Here is a 15,559-nt window from a genome sequence, read left to right on the forward strand (position 1 = left end):
TCCTACCTCCTACATCATTTGGCTGAAATTTGTCCACATGTATGTGCTCTTCAATAATGAAAAAAAAAATCAATAAACTGTTGACGACTTGGCAGAATGTTTATTAAAACAGAACAGAACTACCTTTAGGTGCATGGCGCCACATTTTATTTTCATATTTTCCAGTGCTAAATATTCAGCTTTGTGGTAGGATTTACATGTCTTTTCTAAAAATTGTCTCAAATAACTTTAAGTTAGTGTAACTTAATGTAAATCTTTATGCATGTACTGAAGGTACAGTACTGGTACATCAATGATTAGGTATTTAGACATGTTCCAAAAAGATTTTCATGGTACCGTACCAGTACCAATACACAGTAACTAGACATATCCCTGGTTAGTTTGAGGAGTATGATACAAATGTATTTTGTTGTTTTGGTTTCTAAGTTATGTCGCATTTGTCAGCATATGAGAAGGCCTTCAGTCCCTGTATGGCTGAAGTGATCAAAGGTCATTAGAGGACATTGCCATAGAAATATCTACTGTTGATGATAATAAAGAGAACTTGGTACCTTGATGTAAGCATATTGGCAGAGTAAGTGTAAGCTGTCATTTAAGGAAATTTAGACTCATAGACTTACAGACAACAAGAACATACAAAGCTACCGTATTATGAGTTTTAGATAGATAGAATCAAATTAGGACAAGAACATGAATTTCTATAATATTAAACATTGCCACAGGTATACAAGGATAAAGGGTGGTTGTACCAGTTATCCGAAACAGGTTCAGATTCTTATGTTTGTCTTTTTTGCTCCTTCAGGAGTACGAGTATGAGAACGCCTCCTTAAAGGCCCAGCTGGCAGAAGCCACAGCTGCCAAGGATGCTGAGATTGAGGCGCTCAACAAGAAACTGGGGTGAGTTTCTCATGGACAGGTTTAACGGACACTTTCTTCATCTGAATTTTTCTAAAGCCAGTTATACTAGGGAAGGACCCAGAAGCTTGAGTTTTGTGTTTGAATGCATGCGTATGTGTGTGAGTGAGTGAGGATGGAGAGTTGCACACATTACTTCCACTGACAATTTTTTGTGGACCAGTAGTTCGTCTTAATGTCACCAGTTTATGACATTTGAACTAGTCTGAGAGTCCTTTCTCTTGTGCCCCGCAGGGAGACTGAGTATGAGATGCAGCAGCTACAGGAGGCTGTCAAACACTCATCACAGGAGGAGAGACAGGAGGTCACAAAGCTGCAGAGCAAGGTAGGGGTTGTTTCTTTCTTGGCATTATCTTTTCAGAAAAGACCTGGATTCAGATCTAAATCCAGGAATGTCTGAAGGATTCTTCCCCATTGAAAACTGGGCAGTCTTCTTACTACTTTCAATCAGATTACAAGTATGTAACTCTAGCTGCAGAGATGACAAGCGTGGGAAAATATGAAAAGTGCATTTTGAATTCAATCGGTATCGGTATAGCAGGTATCACACTTGCTGCGCAGGCAAGCAGTGCAGCAGCTGGTTATGCTACACTGAATTCTCTGCAAGTGTTGTTTAAAGCTATTTAATGAAAATGTTCCTACAGTACTTGGTGGCAACAAGTTTTACTCTACAACAGAAAGAACAAATTATTGAACACCTCAATCCTGTGTTGATATCTCTGGTACTTGAGGGCTTGACTATTTCTCATTCTTTTTTGAGCTGGTACATGTATTAAGATGCTTATCAGTAAGGTACATCCACCGTCCATCATGCATAGTATAAGTATGGACATTGTTCTAAATGTTGACCCCACCATGATTTTTCTTCCCCATCAGCTGAAGGATCGAGACAAGATGGTTGGAGACTTGAAGAAGAAGACGAAGCACGCGATGGAGAAGTACGAGAAGTATAAGAAGCGCGTGGAGAGCCTTGAGAGATATCTGGGAGACCTGCCCACTCAGGAGGAGGCCAAGAAGAGGGCTGACCAAATATCCTTTTGTTCTTTGGTGCTATTGAATCTGTTTCTGAATATCCTAAATGGCATATCATTACACCAACTATTCTACCTCTATGCCCCTGTTACACAGTCAACGATCTTCGGCTGTATTTGTTGATTGTCAGAAGGTCAGAAAAAATCTTGACAAGATTGTCCAAGAGTCGAGCATGTTTTTCGCCTGAATACTAGTATCTACCCTATCACATTGAATGGGGCTCTTTGACCTGCAGACACTGACTGATCCCTAAAATTGTGCAATGATTGAAAGAAAGCCGGGTGTAGTACTGCTGAAAATGTCATTTCGAGCTCCTGCTTTGTGACAGGCGCTTTAATGTTGGTATGGAACCGGTTGGTTTGAGCTGTTACACAGGGCTTGAAATACTGGGTGCATTTGCACCTTTGTGCATCCAACATTGGTGGGTGGTTGGGTGCACCAGTGCATCTTTCTCCAAAAATGAATTCTTTGGAAGTCATCTATATTGTACTTCTGAATCAGTGTATAACTGTCATAATCATGACGAAATTCCACTATGATAGTATGTATGGCATGTCAAACTGAATGTGGTACATCCAATAACAAGTTAGAATATCCATTATATAATCAAATCTTGAAAGTGACCTCAGATTAAGTTACAGATAATAGATCTGCCTGTGCATGTGTGCACATGTGTATGTTCCGTCCTTAACCCCCCTCCCCACCTCCAGACCAGTAAGGAGGAGGTGTCCCAGCTGAGAGAAAGGGTCGTGGACCTACAGGACAAACTCAGCCTGGCCAGGAAGGATAACAAACTCAAGGTAGGAGGGAACTCAATATTATTCCTTATGGGCTTCAAAATAGACTCCACAAATTCGAGATTTAAATGTTCAATAAAACCTTGATTCTTTTTTTCCGTTTTCACGTCACATGTCAGGTCTTCAGAGGGTGTCATCCATAAAAACTGATAGAATTAACTTTTGTGTCGGGTTACAAGTTACAATGTACATGAACACGTATGTAAGAAGCCCATCTGGAGCACTACTTCTGGAGCACTAAATTGGAAGGGCCTTTCTGAAAACTGCCTAGCCAATTTCCGCTGAGGTTCGTCATGTTATTGTACTCAGTGAAATTTCACTCTTCCCCTTCCCAGGATGCCACAGTGGACAGCCTGGAGCAGAAGGAACAGGAGCTTGTCTCCATGGTTACCAGGTCGGTACAGATCAGACAGTCTAGACTTTTGTTGCTTTTAGTTGCCATATGTTAGTTCACACAGGGAAGGCAACTTTCAAGGGATCATTTTTAAGCAAAAGAGGGTGTCTTCTTCTCCACCATTAAGATTTCACACCCTGAAATCAAGATATTTGTAGCTACATTTCGAATCAGAGAAGACTTCTCGATATGATGATATAAGCATGGCCACTAGAGAGTTCTTTGCCAGACTCTACTACTTAAAATGTTATCACTTGAACTGTTTAAATACAAAAGCATTTTTCTTGCAATGTAACTTGTACAAACATGACACAAACTCCTCCCCTGCTGCAGCCTACAGAAGGAGCTGGGGAGATGGAGAGACCGTGGGAAGCAGGAGGAGAGAGATGCAGCCAGCCAGGAGGATGTGGAGGAACTGAAGTTTGAGAACGACAGACTGAGAGAAGACTGCGACAGGGCCAAGAAGGTACATCAAGACAACATGATGTACAATTTGGGAAAATCTGTTGGATTCAGATGTTGAAGCAAAGACTATGCCTCAAAAGAGATTTTCCAGGCCAGAGAAGTTAGTCACATGATGGTACAGGACCCCTGCCTTGGCATCACAATGAGATTGTGCTCATCTTGCAATGACGAAGAATTCTTAAGAAAATCTTAGGCTTAAGCTGTAGAAGAATATGAAGGTTGCACAGTTAAGATTCTGGTTGAGATGAGGGTTATTTTATACTTTCCATGTCCAACTGTTTGTTATTTCCTCAGCTCCTTGAGAGTAAACACAAGAAGATGAAGTCTCTGCAGTCCCATCACCAGACGGAGCTTGAGAAGCTGGAGGAGCGTGTGGTGCAGGAGGAGGGCGTGGTCACGGCGCTGCGGGAGGAAATACGCGGCAAGGACGAGGCCACACGGAAACTCAGGGAGTCGATGAAAGAGGTACGGTACAGAAATGGTGCTAGATCTTCTACTGTTGGACATTGCAAGTATAAACCTCATGTGCAGCATATCGAAATGTTGCTGTAAGTAGACTCTTTTTTAGAACCTGCCAAATGAAAATAATGTGACTTTTTTGTCGCGTTGAAAAAAGAAAGCAAGCTACGTTTTGTTGCAGACTCTTAGATGATATTTGTGGCGTTGTCTATAGAATCACCATATTAAGATCAGTTTGTCTGGTTGTTTTCTGGCTTAAAAAAGGATGCCAACAAGCTTTAGATCAGTTCTCAGACCTTAATGCATGTGGCTAAAACCATTCTATTCATGCCTTTTTGTCTTACTATTTTCACAGCTGGCATCTCAGAACCAGGACTTGTTGAATACATTGTATTCATGTCTGTGTGGTCTATTTTCCAGTTGGCGTCTCAGAACCAGGATCTGTTAGAGCAGACCCTGACTCTACAGGAGCAGCTGCAGGAGCTCCAGCGCCTGAACTCAGCCGAGAACACGAAGCTGTCTCAGCGTCTGTACCGGGAGCTGGGCGTCTGTCAGTCCGAACTACAGGCACTGGTGCAGGTCCTCATGCAGCGCGCCGAGGGCAAGGAACCCAACATGTCCATCCTACTGGGGCTCAAAGGTGGGGAAACTGTCTATAGATTATACAGCAATATGATGGCAATATGTTAGTGGTCAGATGGTTTACCAGGAACCCAACATGTCCATCCTACTGAGGCTCAAAGGTGGGGAAACTGTCTATAAATGATACAGCAATATGATGGCAATGTGTTAGTGGTCAGATGGTTTACCAAGAACCCAACCTGTCAATACTACTGGGCCTGAAAGGTGGGGAAACTTTATAGATGATACAGCAGTAGATATGTACAATATGATCGTAATGTTGTTAGTGGTCAGGTGGGTCGGTTCAAGTCTATCAACCTTGTTCACTGAATGGACCACAATGATGTCACTTGCCGGAAGTAGCAATAAGTCGGCCATTCTGTAAACAAGGTTGATGGAGCCGAAAATTTGGGATAAATCCCAATTAATTGCAATAGTTCTGTAAAGTTCTTTGTTACTGATGGCAATGCTCAGGTGGGTTGCCAGGAAACCAACATGTTCTAACACTGTCTGAATCTATAGATCAAGGTACAATGTACCATACACATGGTCTCCCTGTAAGCATTTACATTGCGATGTTGTGCAGTTTATTAGGTAAATAGCTATGAGGTTTGAGCTGTGTTGTAATGGTTTAAAAGAATTCTTAAAGATATTCCTGGATTTAGACTAGGATTTTTCCCCATAATGTTTTTCCTTTATCTAAGGACTCCCCCAGGAAGTATGACAATCCATTCAAACCTTTTTTGACTGTTTCTGTTTACAAGTCACCAGCAAATGGCATGATAATGATGAATGGTTTATTGATGATAATGAATAGAGATGGCACGGAATATACATGTAGTTAGTAACATAGATCAGTTGTAATGCTTTATCTTCCTCTTTGTCCTGTTGCCCAGAACCATCGACCCCGCCTGACGACGAACAGCAGGGGCAGAACGGACACAACCTGAAGACGAAGCTGGCTCAGATCCGCGAGCTGCGGAAGGAAGTGGACCAACTCCGCTCCCTCATCTCCAACAAGTACGCCGAGGACATGGGCGACAACTGCATCATGCAGTAACCTGCCCACCCCCTGCTGCAATAGTAGTATCTCCTGGGTTCCTAACTCTGTAACAGTGTTAACCTGTTTGGAATGGTCCACTTAGAGGACAAGCAGGTGGTTTACTTTTAGGGCTCAACTTTGAGAAAAGAACCAAATTACTGTCATTCCTATTTATGATTAAAGTTACAAGTTACAACATTCCTATTCATGATTGACAGAAATGTGTCACATTCAAGTTTTTCTTTTGCACATACCATTTGGGACTGCACTATTGTTCTAAAAGTCATTCCTTTCCCTCAAAATATTTTGCTGTGTTGAGATCACCCCAGGTCACACTTGGATGAAACTTACCGTACTTAAATATCAGTAAGGTTAAATTTACATACATTTGTATTAAGCGTTTATCTGTAATCAAAATAGTTATCATAAGAAGTCAGTAAGATGCACTGATATTGTCAGGAAACTTAAGTTAATGGCAGCTATGCGTAATGGAGAATTGTACAATGTTATGTATAAATGTGTACATGTGATGTTTCATCTTCTATTTGCTAAGGTAGCCTTTTGGCACCAAATGGTACATTTGTAATAGTTAGGCAATATGTTAATGTTAATTATGGCGGGACCAAAGTGTATAGGGAAAGGAATGAGCACTGAATTAGCAACATTCTCGTGTTGGTAACTATTTTGAAACAAAGTTGAACTACAATTTCTAATATTAAGATGGGACTAACCCAAATGACTTCACTGGAATTGGACTGCCGAAAATTTTGGTAAGTCCAATTTTTGTGTTCGAAATTACAGTTCACCTTTACTTCAGAATGATTTCTACCAACACAGATGAATTTTCAAGCTATGTCTGTAACTATTTTGTGTGTCAGACCAACAGCTTGCCCCCTACTTAATATCAACACTAGCTTTTATCCACCCTACTAAGGGTTCCTTCCATGCACCTAAGTTGTACTGATTCAAGAAGTGAAACAGTTTAATGATGTCCTTCGAATTTTTCTATTGATAAACAAATAATTTGAAAGGCATCGCTATTTTTACATGTAACAGAAAAGGATTGTTACAGACGCAAACAATGTGACAGTTTTGAGGGACAAATTTGACCCAGACCCAAATGTGGAGTTGCAAAATCAATCTGCCCCCCTTGTTTTGTGAATAGAAGCATTCAGACCAGGTTTGTTTTCTTGACTACATGTACATGTATGATAATGTCTGTAGGATTTGTTCAGAAGATTTCAAAAGAATTAACAATGTCAAGCCAGTAAAATCATGTGAATTTCTGTTGGATTTATTAATATTATTGTAACAGTATGTTATTAAGACTCAGGCAACTGAAGTTAGTTAGGGAATTACATTGGCTGGACCATCAACTACATGTAAATGGTTAAGCACACATTGTGCACCGTGGCTCTTTCAAAAATTTCATAGTCCATCTTGTTAAAATTTCCACTGTAATGTTAATTCGTTTGTATGTAAAAAATTGTGCTGACCATGCAAAGACCCACTTTTGTATATATCAGGTGAAAAATCACTTTTCTTGTAACTAACTCTAAATGCACATGCTGCTATTTTCACCTTTATACTGCACAATCACTGTCAATAGCATCAATGAATGGTGAAAAGTTTGCTCAACAATTTAAAGAAATGTACATGAACATGTCTCTAGTTAATGTTCACTAATATTTTATGTTTTTCAGCCACTTTGATGCTGAATGTGAACTTGTGATTTAATGTTAATTTATTGATCAATAAAAGACTTTAGTTACATTCTTACATAGTGACTTGTTTTGCTTTGTGAAAACCCTGTATGGTTTTTGGTAGTTACACAATGCCATATTTAGTTCTGTTTTCATGGGATCTTTCTGGGAAAACTAGTTGTCAGTAGTTGTATATTTGAAAGTTGCAACATTTTGGCAAGAAGTATCGGTAAAGAGTTAACATCTTATAATCAAAAGTCACATTGGTTTATCATTCATGATAAGAAACTTTATGCCCAAAATGAACAACAAGAGTCCGTAGGACACAATTCTCCGTGAAGTATTTATAGTATGTACAAGTATTGACCCACACAAATTGCATCTCTGCACAGTCCAAGTAGTGTTTTAGAGCAAGTAAAGAAAAAGTGTTTGTTTATGTTTTTCTTTCAATACAGGAGTGGTCAACCTGCTGAAAAGTATGTTTTTACAGCATGCCACAGATGGGATCTAGAAATTCCGGGAAAAGCCACAAAGTTAGATCTAGATGGCCCCTTTTCAATTATCAACGAACCGTTCAGCCTTACAACTAAGATGTATCAGAAATCACAAATATGCAGTAAATCCTCTTTCCACAATTTATTGCAGGCCGGCCTGATCTATAGCTATCAAGCTATTTGCGATAAAAAAGGCTAATTTATATTATCGTAACATTTCACGAAGGTCAAAGGTCACCGGATCTAACCACCCGGAAGTGACACTGGCGCGCGCACTTTTCTGAGAGATATTTCTCAACAATGTTTCATCCCCTGCGTAAACTTTTTACATTGTCACAGCCTCCGTATTATAAACTACAAGTGTGGTAAGTTTGAAGGTCCAGAGATTTGCCATTTTCACACTGCAATCTTCCGTCCCGTGCGCACATACTGTATGCTAATTGCGAGTGGACACGGCATACTTAATACACAGACTGGAGGTCACTCTGCACATGTTCGCAGCTAAAACTCACAATTCCCGTTGCCGCATTGGTATGTAACTTGGTATATCGTTTGCTAGGTTGCGTGTGGTGATGCACGTTGTCTATTTTTCAATGCAACAGTGACTATACGATCACAGCAAGTAAGGAAGATTTATACCCCGTATCTGCCTGAAGTATTCCAGTCATGCATAACGTATTATAACATGGTCCCTATGGCAGGGCAGTGGGACATAGCATTAATTATAGGGGTGCAATTACGATATTGGATTGACGTTTAAAGTAGTTATGGTGTAACAAAGCTATTGTGCATCACCACGCCGAACCAGGCAAACGATATGCCAAGTTACACACCAATGCGACAACGGGATCGTGAGTTACAGCTGCGAACGCGCAAACAAATGCATTCCCAATACTCCCAGAAGGAGGTCATCCTCCTTCCCGGAGTAACAAGCTACATCAAGGAGGTTATATAGTCTGTAACCTCCTTGGCTGAGATTTCCGCACTCTTGTTCGTTACACGGTCTAGTAACGTCATCTAGCTGAATAGGATGGCAGTGCAGGGTAGTACTATTGAGTTGATAAAGGCACTAGCTATGGAGAGCAAGGATTGACGTCTGTACTCAGTGCTTGCCTGTGTGAACTGATCTAGACAGACGGGTGTCTGCCTGCTTTATTGATATCAATCAGTTACAGATGTCCGGCTGGGGTCTCTGTGGAGACCCCCAGCGGATAGATCTTCCTGTGGTTATAACTAACATCTTGCACAGTAAATGTCTCTACTACAATACTCCCCCGTACACTTAGAAGTGGTCCCCACTTCTCTTTAAAATAACTATTGATGTATGCTCTAAGTATGACAGGTAAAACAGTTGAAAACAGAGAGGGCGGCCACAATAATATAAGCAGAGATGGTAAGATAAACATTGCAAGGCCATAAACAGGCGCGGGTGTGACAAATAATGGACTTCTTCCTGTCATTACAGCTAAACAATGATGATATGGTGGGAAAACAGCGGGTCACTATTTTTACATGTGTTTGCCATTGCTGCTCTAGCGACAAGCTGGTGGGAATATATTTGACAGACCACTGCATAGAAAACCGTCGGGAGCACAAACAGATGGAGAACAATTGTATTTTTACACGTTACATAGCACAGTAACATTTCCCAAGCAGGGCAGATTGATCCGAGGCCATGTAGCTACAACATGAACGTCTCAAGGCATCAAAGAATTTGTACTTCCAGCAAAAATAGGGTAGGCCCGAAGGCAATCGTTCTATCTAGTTAGGCAAGCACATACAAGTTCAACATCAACATACAAAACAAAAAGGTTTGATAAGGCGTAATCGTTACCCGTAGGCGTACGAAAATGGACCAGGTCAACACCTAACTGTTACATACAATTCGTGTACCGTACCTTACTCAGAACCACAAAAGTTCGTAGGTCTTATCTTACGCGGCAAAAGTTCAGTGGTCTTCCTGGAGCAAGGGAGAATTTCTTTAAATGTTCGCAGTGAGGATCGCACGGGTCACGTCAGGTCGCAAAGTTCAGATGTTGTCATGAACAGCGGAGTCTTAGCGGCAAGCTTCGGTGATATGGCGTAGCGGGGTTCTCATGCCGGGGTCGGCAGTCGACGATCGGCGGCGCGAGGCTCAGCGAGGCTTCCACGGTCCGGGGTCTGTGACGGGTCGGCGGGGCTGCAGCGTGGCCGGCTGACGGTCGCAGGCAGGCAGGGTGGCCGTGGAAGGTTGCAGGCAGTTGCGGCACGGGGTGGCATCGTCGATGGCTCCTCAGTCGGGGCGGGTGGGTTGACTGCAGGGAGACGGCAGCGTGGTCTGCACACGTGGCGGCCGGCGGCTCTGGCTTTAGCGACGGCAGGCAGAGATGGCTGGGAACATGGCAGGCGTGGACGGCTGGCCAGCTGGTTTAGAGGACAGCATGCGGGCGTGTTGTACGGTCTAGCTGGGTCTGTTGGCGGTGCGAGACGGCGGTAGGCAGGCAGACTACATCTAAACGGACGGCCGGGCGAGGCGGCAGGCTGGGGTCGGCGGTCGACGTGGCACGGCTGCAGGCGTACCATCACAGCACGGGCGGTGATCGCTCGGGGAGCCGATGGTCTCATCACCGGGCGATACAGGAGGCATGGTAGCAGGCCAAGGCTTTAAGATGGCGTCTTAGCGCAGGTTCGGCCGCTCGGAAGCGGCAACACACCGCTTGCCACCAGTGTTGAGTTGATAAAGGCACTAGCTATGGAGAGCAAGGATTGACGTCTGTACTCAGTGCTTGCCTGTGTGAACTGATCTAGACAGACGGGTGTCTGCCTGCTTTATTGATATCAATCAGTTACAGATGTCCGGCTGGGGTCTCTGTGGAGACCCCCAGCGGATAGATCTTCCTGTGGTTATAACTAACATCTTGCACAGTAAATGTCTCTACTACAGTACATTGTCTAGTGGCTTTGGAAGAGCACCCCGTAGTAGTTATGGTAGTCATTGTGATGATCCTGTCGAAATAACAAAGTATCACCGCTGCATTATTTGGTGTCATGCCTCATGATGATATTTGATCCTTGAAACCGTCCGTTGTCGTCGGAAAACACTCAGCGAACAGATGGTATCGTACAAACTACTACATGTTGATAAGCCTGTAATTGTGCCCAATACAAAAGTTACTCAAGGTCCGATGTTTCAGATAGTATCCGCTGTCTTACGTCAGTGACAGTTTAGAGTTAACATTATATAATCTAAATCATTCCGGTTGTTTGGGTAACTTTTTTAAATTAAGTATCGCATTACCTGGGTGTCTAACCAGAGCTCACTCGTCGACGTAAGCCTGCAATTGTTGTGTATATGATGATGAATTGCTCCGTATACATACACATCATATGAACGATATCGTATTTGCTGTTAGACGTGATTGCTTGAAATTTGTCGTTCTTATGATGAGGAAATCATTAAGCTGTGTTGTAATACTACCAGCCATCGTTAGAGGACGCTTCACGGAGTCCACATACAGGTGCAGTCACTGGTGCAGCCTTCTAGTAGTTGTCACTATAGATTGTGTTGAGAGAAAAGGGCAGAAAGGTATACAATGTGATACGTGTCGTATCTATGTGATTTCCAAGTCTTAAGGAATGGTGAGAGGCCAAAGTTTTGGTCTTCAATTTAAAACCTTGAACCCAGATGGAAATAAGACACTTCCGACCGAACGCCATCAAGCCATGATGTAAGATTTTATCACAAAAGAATATCAGAATTTGAAAACCCCTTACAAGCCTTTCGATTGTGCAAATTTTCCAAAAAAATTTACATTTTAATTTCATTTTTCTCTTGAGCTCAAGGCCTCCTTGTTCGCATATTACAGACGCCAAAACCCACTGTTACATACAGTGGAATATCACTCAATGTCGTGAGTAAAGTGGTGTGTATTCCTAACATCTTTAGACACACAACAAATTTAAAAACAAACTGTACTTTATTCATTACCTCTTGCCACCAATGGGTAAAATCAACACATCACAAGTACAAAACTATGAATCAGTAATTAATACGGGTACAGGTAACGTTGCAGGAATGTGATTATCATTTCTTCATCGAATTAACACATAACGATACAAATACACGAGAAACGTCAACAAATATAGAAATGACAGGGATGTAACTACTATCAAAACTAGAAATTAAATCGAGTAACGTTACAACATAAATACTGGCATGTACACATTGCATATTGATAGTATACACCACACGTGCACGCCACGTGTTCATCATTTGAAAATTTTAGAACTATATTGTGACTTAAATATTATTTTATGCAATATAGTTAAAACGTATCACAAATATTATATAAAAACACTTGCGGCGACTTGGAATTGACTCTATAAAAAGTAGCCTAGGTGTTACTTTACAGATTTTGAAAAGCAAAGTGCTGCCTTTAGGTTGAGAATAACCAGAAACCACAGAAAATTGAAGTAATTGAATTGTTTCATATCTCTAAACAACGTCATTAATCCCATAGTATGTTTAAACGTTTACTGCTCACGTGGGGCCCTTCTTGGGATCATAGATGATGATGCCATGAATCAATATTACAATGGTTCAGCTGTTTACACATACTAGCATAGAGGAGCTTTCATGTTAATATCAAAGAAACTTAAGAAGACACTTTGGTTGAGCCAGAGGTTGAAAGGTACAAGTTTTCTCAAGGAGGTTTCTGGCAGCTGATATCCCTTCAGATGAAGGCAAAGATTTCTCCCTTGAACCTCTGCTCGGAGAGTAACTTTGGTTAGATCTGTCTGGGAATGGCGCGAACTTGGAACGCGGCTGGCATGAGCGCCACTCCCAGGACCGCGTCCTCCACCGAGGGGAGGGGAGCCCCCTCCGGGACGTGCAGGCTGAGGCTGAAGTTTCGCAGCAGCGCGGCGAAGAACACAACAAGCTGCGTCCTGGCCAGCTGCTCGCCTAGGCACGCACGGCGACCTGAAAACATATCAGTATCAATGCGTGAGAAAGACAAACTTTATCTCAGCTCCTACCCAAATATCAGTATAGAGATGTTCTTCTCATAAAAGAGAAGATGCTAGATCACTGCAATATCAACGAATGAGTGAGTGAACGAAGGAGGGGACTAAGGAATGAAAGAATGGACTGAAGGATGCATTAACAAATGGAAATGTTAGTGAATGAACGAATAAATGAACAAGGGAAGGAATGAATGATATGAATGAACGAATGGATGAATGAATAGATGAATGAACGAACGAATGAACGAATGGACGAATAGATGAGTCTCGTACCGATACCGAAAGGCCTCCATGCCGGCGGAGTCGTCACCCTCCCCTCCTTGTCCAGAAAGCGGGTGAAGGCGAACGTGTCCGGTTGTGTCCACTGCTGCGGGTCCCTGTGGACAGCCCAGCAGTTCATCAGCGCCCAGGTCCCCGCGGGAAGGCGGTAACCCCGCAGCGTGACGTCACACGTGGTGGCGCGGAAGTTGAGGGGGGAGGGCGTGGCCAGGCGGAGCACCTCCATCACGGTTGCCTCGGTAACGGGCAGTGAGCGGCGATGTGCGGCTGAGACGCTCTCTCCTCTCATCAGTACCCGGTCCAGCTCTTCTTGAACTGTCGGCTGCAGGGCGGGGAACCTGGCGGCGTAGAACACCAGCCACATGAACGCGGACAGGGTGGTCTCGACACCGGCGATGAAGACATCAAAGACCGTCTGCATCATCTGATCATCCGTGAAGCTTCCCGCGTCCTCTCCGCTGTCTGTGCGACGCTGAATCTCCAACAAGAACACATCCAGCAAACCGCGGATGTCGTTTGGGTCAAGCGTCTGTCTGTGCTCCTGAACCTGTTTAGCAATGAAACGACGCAACTCCTCAAATGCTGATTCAAGGCTTTCATTGGCGTCTCTGAATCCCAGAAAAGGTATTTTACCGAGAAGAGGGAAAGCATTAGAAAGTCCCAAGGAGCCCAGGTTTACCGAGATCATATTCATGGACGACACAAATTGTTTGAAATCTACGTTATCATGGTCAAAGCGCTGTCCGAACACAAGAGAACAAGTGACGTTGAAGATTGAAAGGGCAACGTCCGACTGGACGTTCGAAGGCTCGCCCCGAAGACGTAGTAATGACGTCATGAGAGTTGCGGCCTCCCGGTTGATGATGGTTTCGCTGTTTGATGGCGTGTTTCGAAGTAGTCGCATGGCCCTTAGAACGAACTTCCGCTGGTCTCTCCACGCTTCACTGTACGGAGCAAATGTTATTCCTATGGAAGGAAATAGAATAAAATACTGCCGTTGAAAACATAACATAGAAAGGAGGGGGAGGCCACCATTGATATATTGTGTAGACTTACGTGTGGAATAGAGGAGCCGTTTGTTTGCTTATTTGTTTGTTTGTTTGTTTCACACTAAGTGCATGGTCACTAAATTTCAGTCTATGCCAGATTTTGTTGATTGCTGGAAAAACAATAGAAAGTGGCCAAATAGGCTGAATAATTGTCCAGAGGAGTTAGCCGGCGATAAAATCACAATTTGCCACCTTTCGAATGAATTGTTCTCCAATGCAAGGCAAGCTCTAAGTCCTCCTACCGGTATCCCTATTTTGTAGCCGGTTTCTACAATTTTGTCAAATCGCGAGTACTCTGGACTGCTCCACTGTCGCATGTATCATGATACTAAAGAAGTAGAGCGCTGGCCAAAATTCAAGGCTGAAAAATAGACCACATTCACCTTTCCCATTGTTGCTGAACATTTTGGCAAACGGCAGACTTGCTTTCCCCGCGAACTCCGCGCCACGGTCCACGAAGGCTTCCTTAAAGGCCCGGTAGCTGTTCAGGACGACAACGTCTTCAGAACCAAACCTTACCGCAACGATGTCACCATACCTGTAATAGCCGCACAACAAAGCATTATATATCTTACAGAAAGACAGACAGCTTCAAAAGCACCGAGAAACAGGAAAAGAAACAGGTCTAAAGAACAACATACGCCAAATAGCAGTTTAATACTCATAATAGGCGAGCAACTGGAGATGATTTTCGCAAACGGTCAGACGTTTGAAGTAGCATCCACTACTTTTCGTTAGTGACACTGAGCAAGATTTGTCGATCAGTAGGTTTTTATCCATGAACTATGAATTGATATGAAAGTGAACAACACTTATTTCATACGGCTATCAAAATATTTGGATTAGTTCACATTTCTTGATCACGTCTTATTTTTCTACCGTGAACCACTTTTTATGTACATGCATATATACGAGTTTTAATGCCCGAAGAAAGCAAAAGGCACACTTACTTCTTACTCCACTCTGTCAGATTGACGTGCGATCTCTGCCCTAACCGCGGCAGGTGTCCTACGATCGGCCATGCAGGCGGACCGGGAGGCCAACTCTTCTTCCCCGACTGCCATATGTACAGCCACAGTAGTAACACTGCCAGCAGTAGCAAGGACGTCCAGTACTCTTCTCTTAGGTCGAGAGATAGGAACGTCATAGTCAAGTAGCTGCTGATGAAGTAACGAATGCAACTGTCAACCAAATAACAACTCTTCTACACGTACAGACTACACGCACACATTTAAGTATGAGCTCTGTTCGTCACACAAGCGTACTGTGTACATGTGTTGTTGTCTCGCCCAAGTTGCTGGTCGG

General features: G+C 43.0%; 2 protein-coding genes across 3 annotated transcripts in view; one reads left to right on the plus strand and one right to left on the minus strand.

Annotated features, from left to right (window-relative positions):
• LOC136434762 (centrosomal protein of 85 kDa-like) overlaps positions 1-7,504 on the plus strand; it is a 32,346-nt gene extending 24,842 nt beyond the window's left edge. The window contains exons 9-17 of one of the 2 annotated variants that reach the window (XM_066427807.1): positions 803-897; positions 1,150-1,240; positions 1,792-1,944; positions 2,652-2,747; positions 3,080-3,138; positions 3,472-3,604; positions 3,898-4,068; positions 4,483-4,702; positions 5,580-7,504. In XM_066427807.1, coding sequence (XP_066283904.1) covers positions 803-897; positions 1,150-1,240; positions 1,792-1,944; positions 2,652-2,747; positions 3,080-3,138; positions 3,472-3,604; positions 3,898-4,068; positions 4,483-4,702; positions 5,580-5,743 — 1,182 coding nt within the window. In that variant the 3' untranslated portion in view covers positions 5,744-7,504. Of the gene's footprint in view, positions 1-802; positions 898-1,149; positions 1,241-1,791; positions 1,945-2,651; positions 2,748-3,079; positions 3,139-3,471; positions 3,605-3,897; positions 4,069-4,417; positions 4,703-5,579 lie in introns of those variants that run through there. The other variant, XM_066427815.1, reaches the window with a different exon arrangement.
• Positions 7,505-11,859: 4,355 nt separating this feature from the next.
• Positions 11,860-15,559, minus strand: LOC136434808 (cytochrome P450 2U1-like). Its single transcript, XM_066427878.1, has 4 exons — positions 15,205-15,559; positions 14,638-14,792; positions 13,200-14,171; positions 11,860-12,882 (listed from the first exon to the last, which is right to left on the minus strand). Exons 1-4 carry the CDS (start codon positions 15,399-15,401, stop codon positions 12,689-12,691), a joined length of 1,518 nt encoding a protein of 505 aa, XP_066283975.1. The 5' UTR covers positions 15,402-15,559; the 3' UTR covers positions 11,860-12,688.

Source organism: Branchiostoma lanceolatum, chromosome 1 (assembly GCF_035083965.1).
Source record: "Branchiostoma lanceolatum isolate klBraLanc5 chromosome 1, klBraLanc5.hap2, whole genome shotgun sequence".
NCBI classification, from domain to species: Eukaryota; Metazoa; Chordata; class Leptocardii; order Amphioxiformes; family Branchiostomatidae; genus Branchiostoma; species Branchiostoma lanceolatum.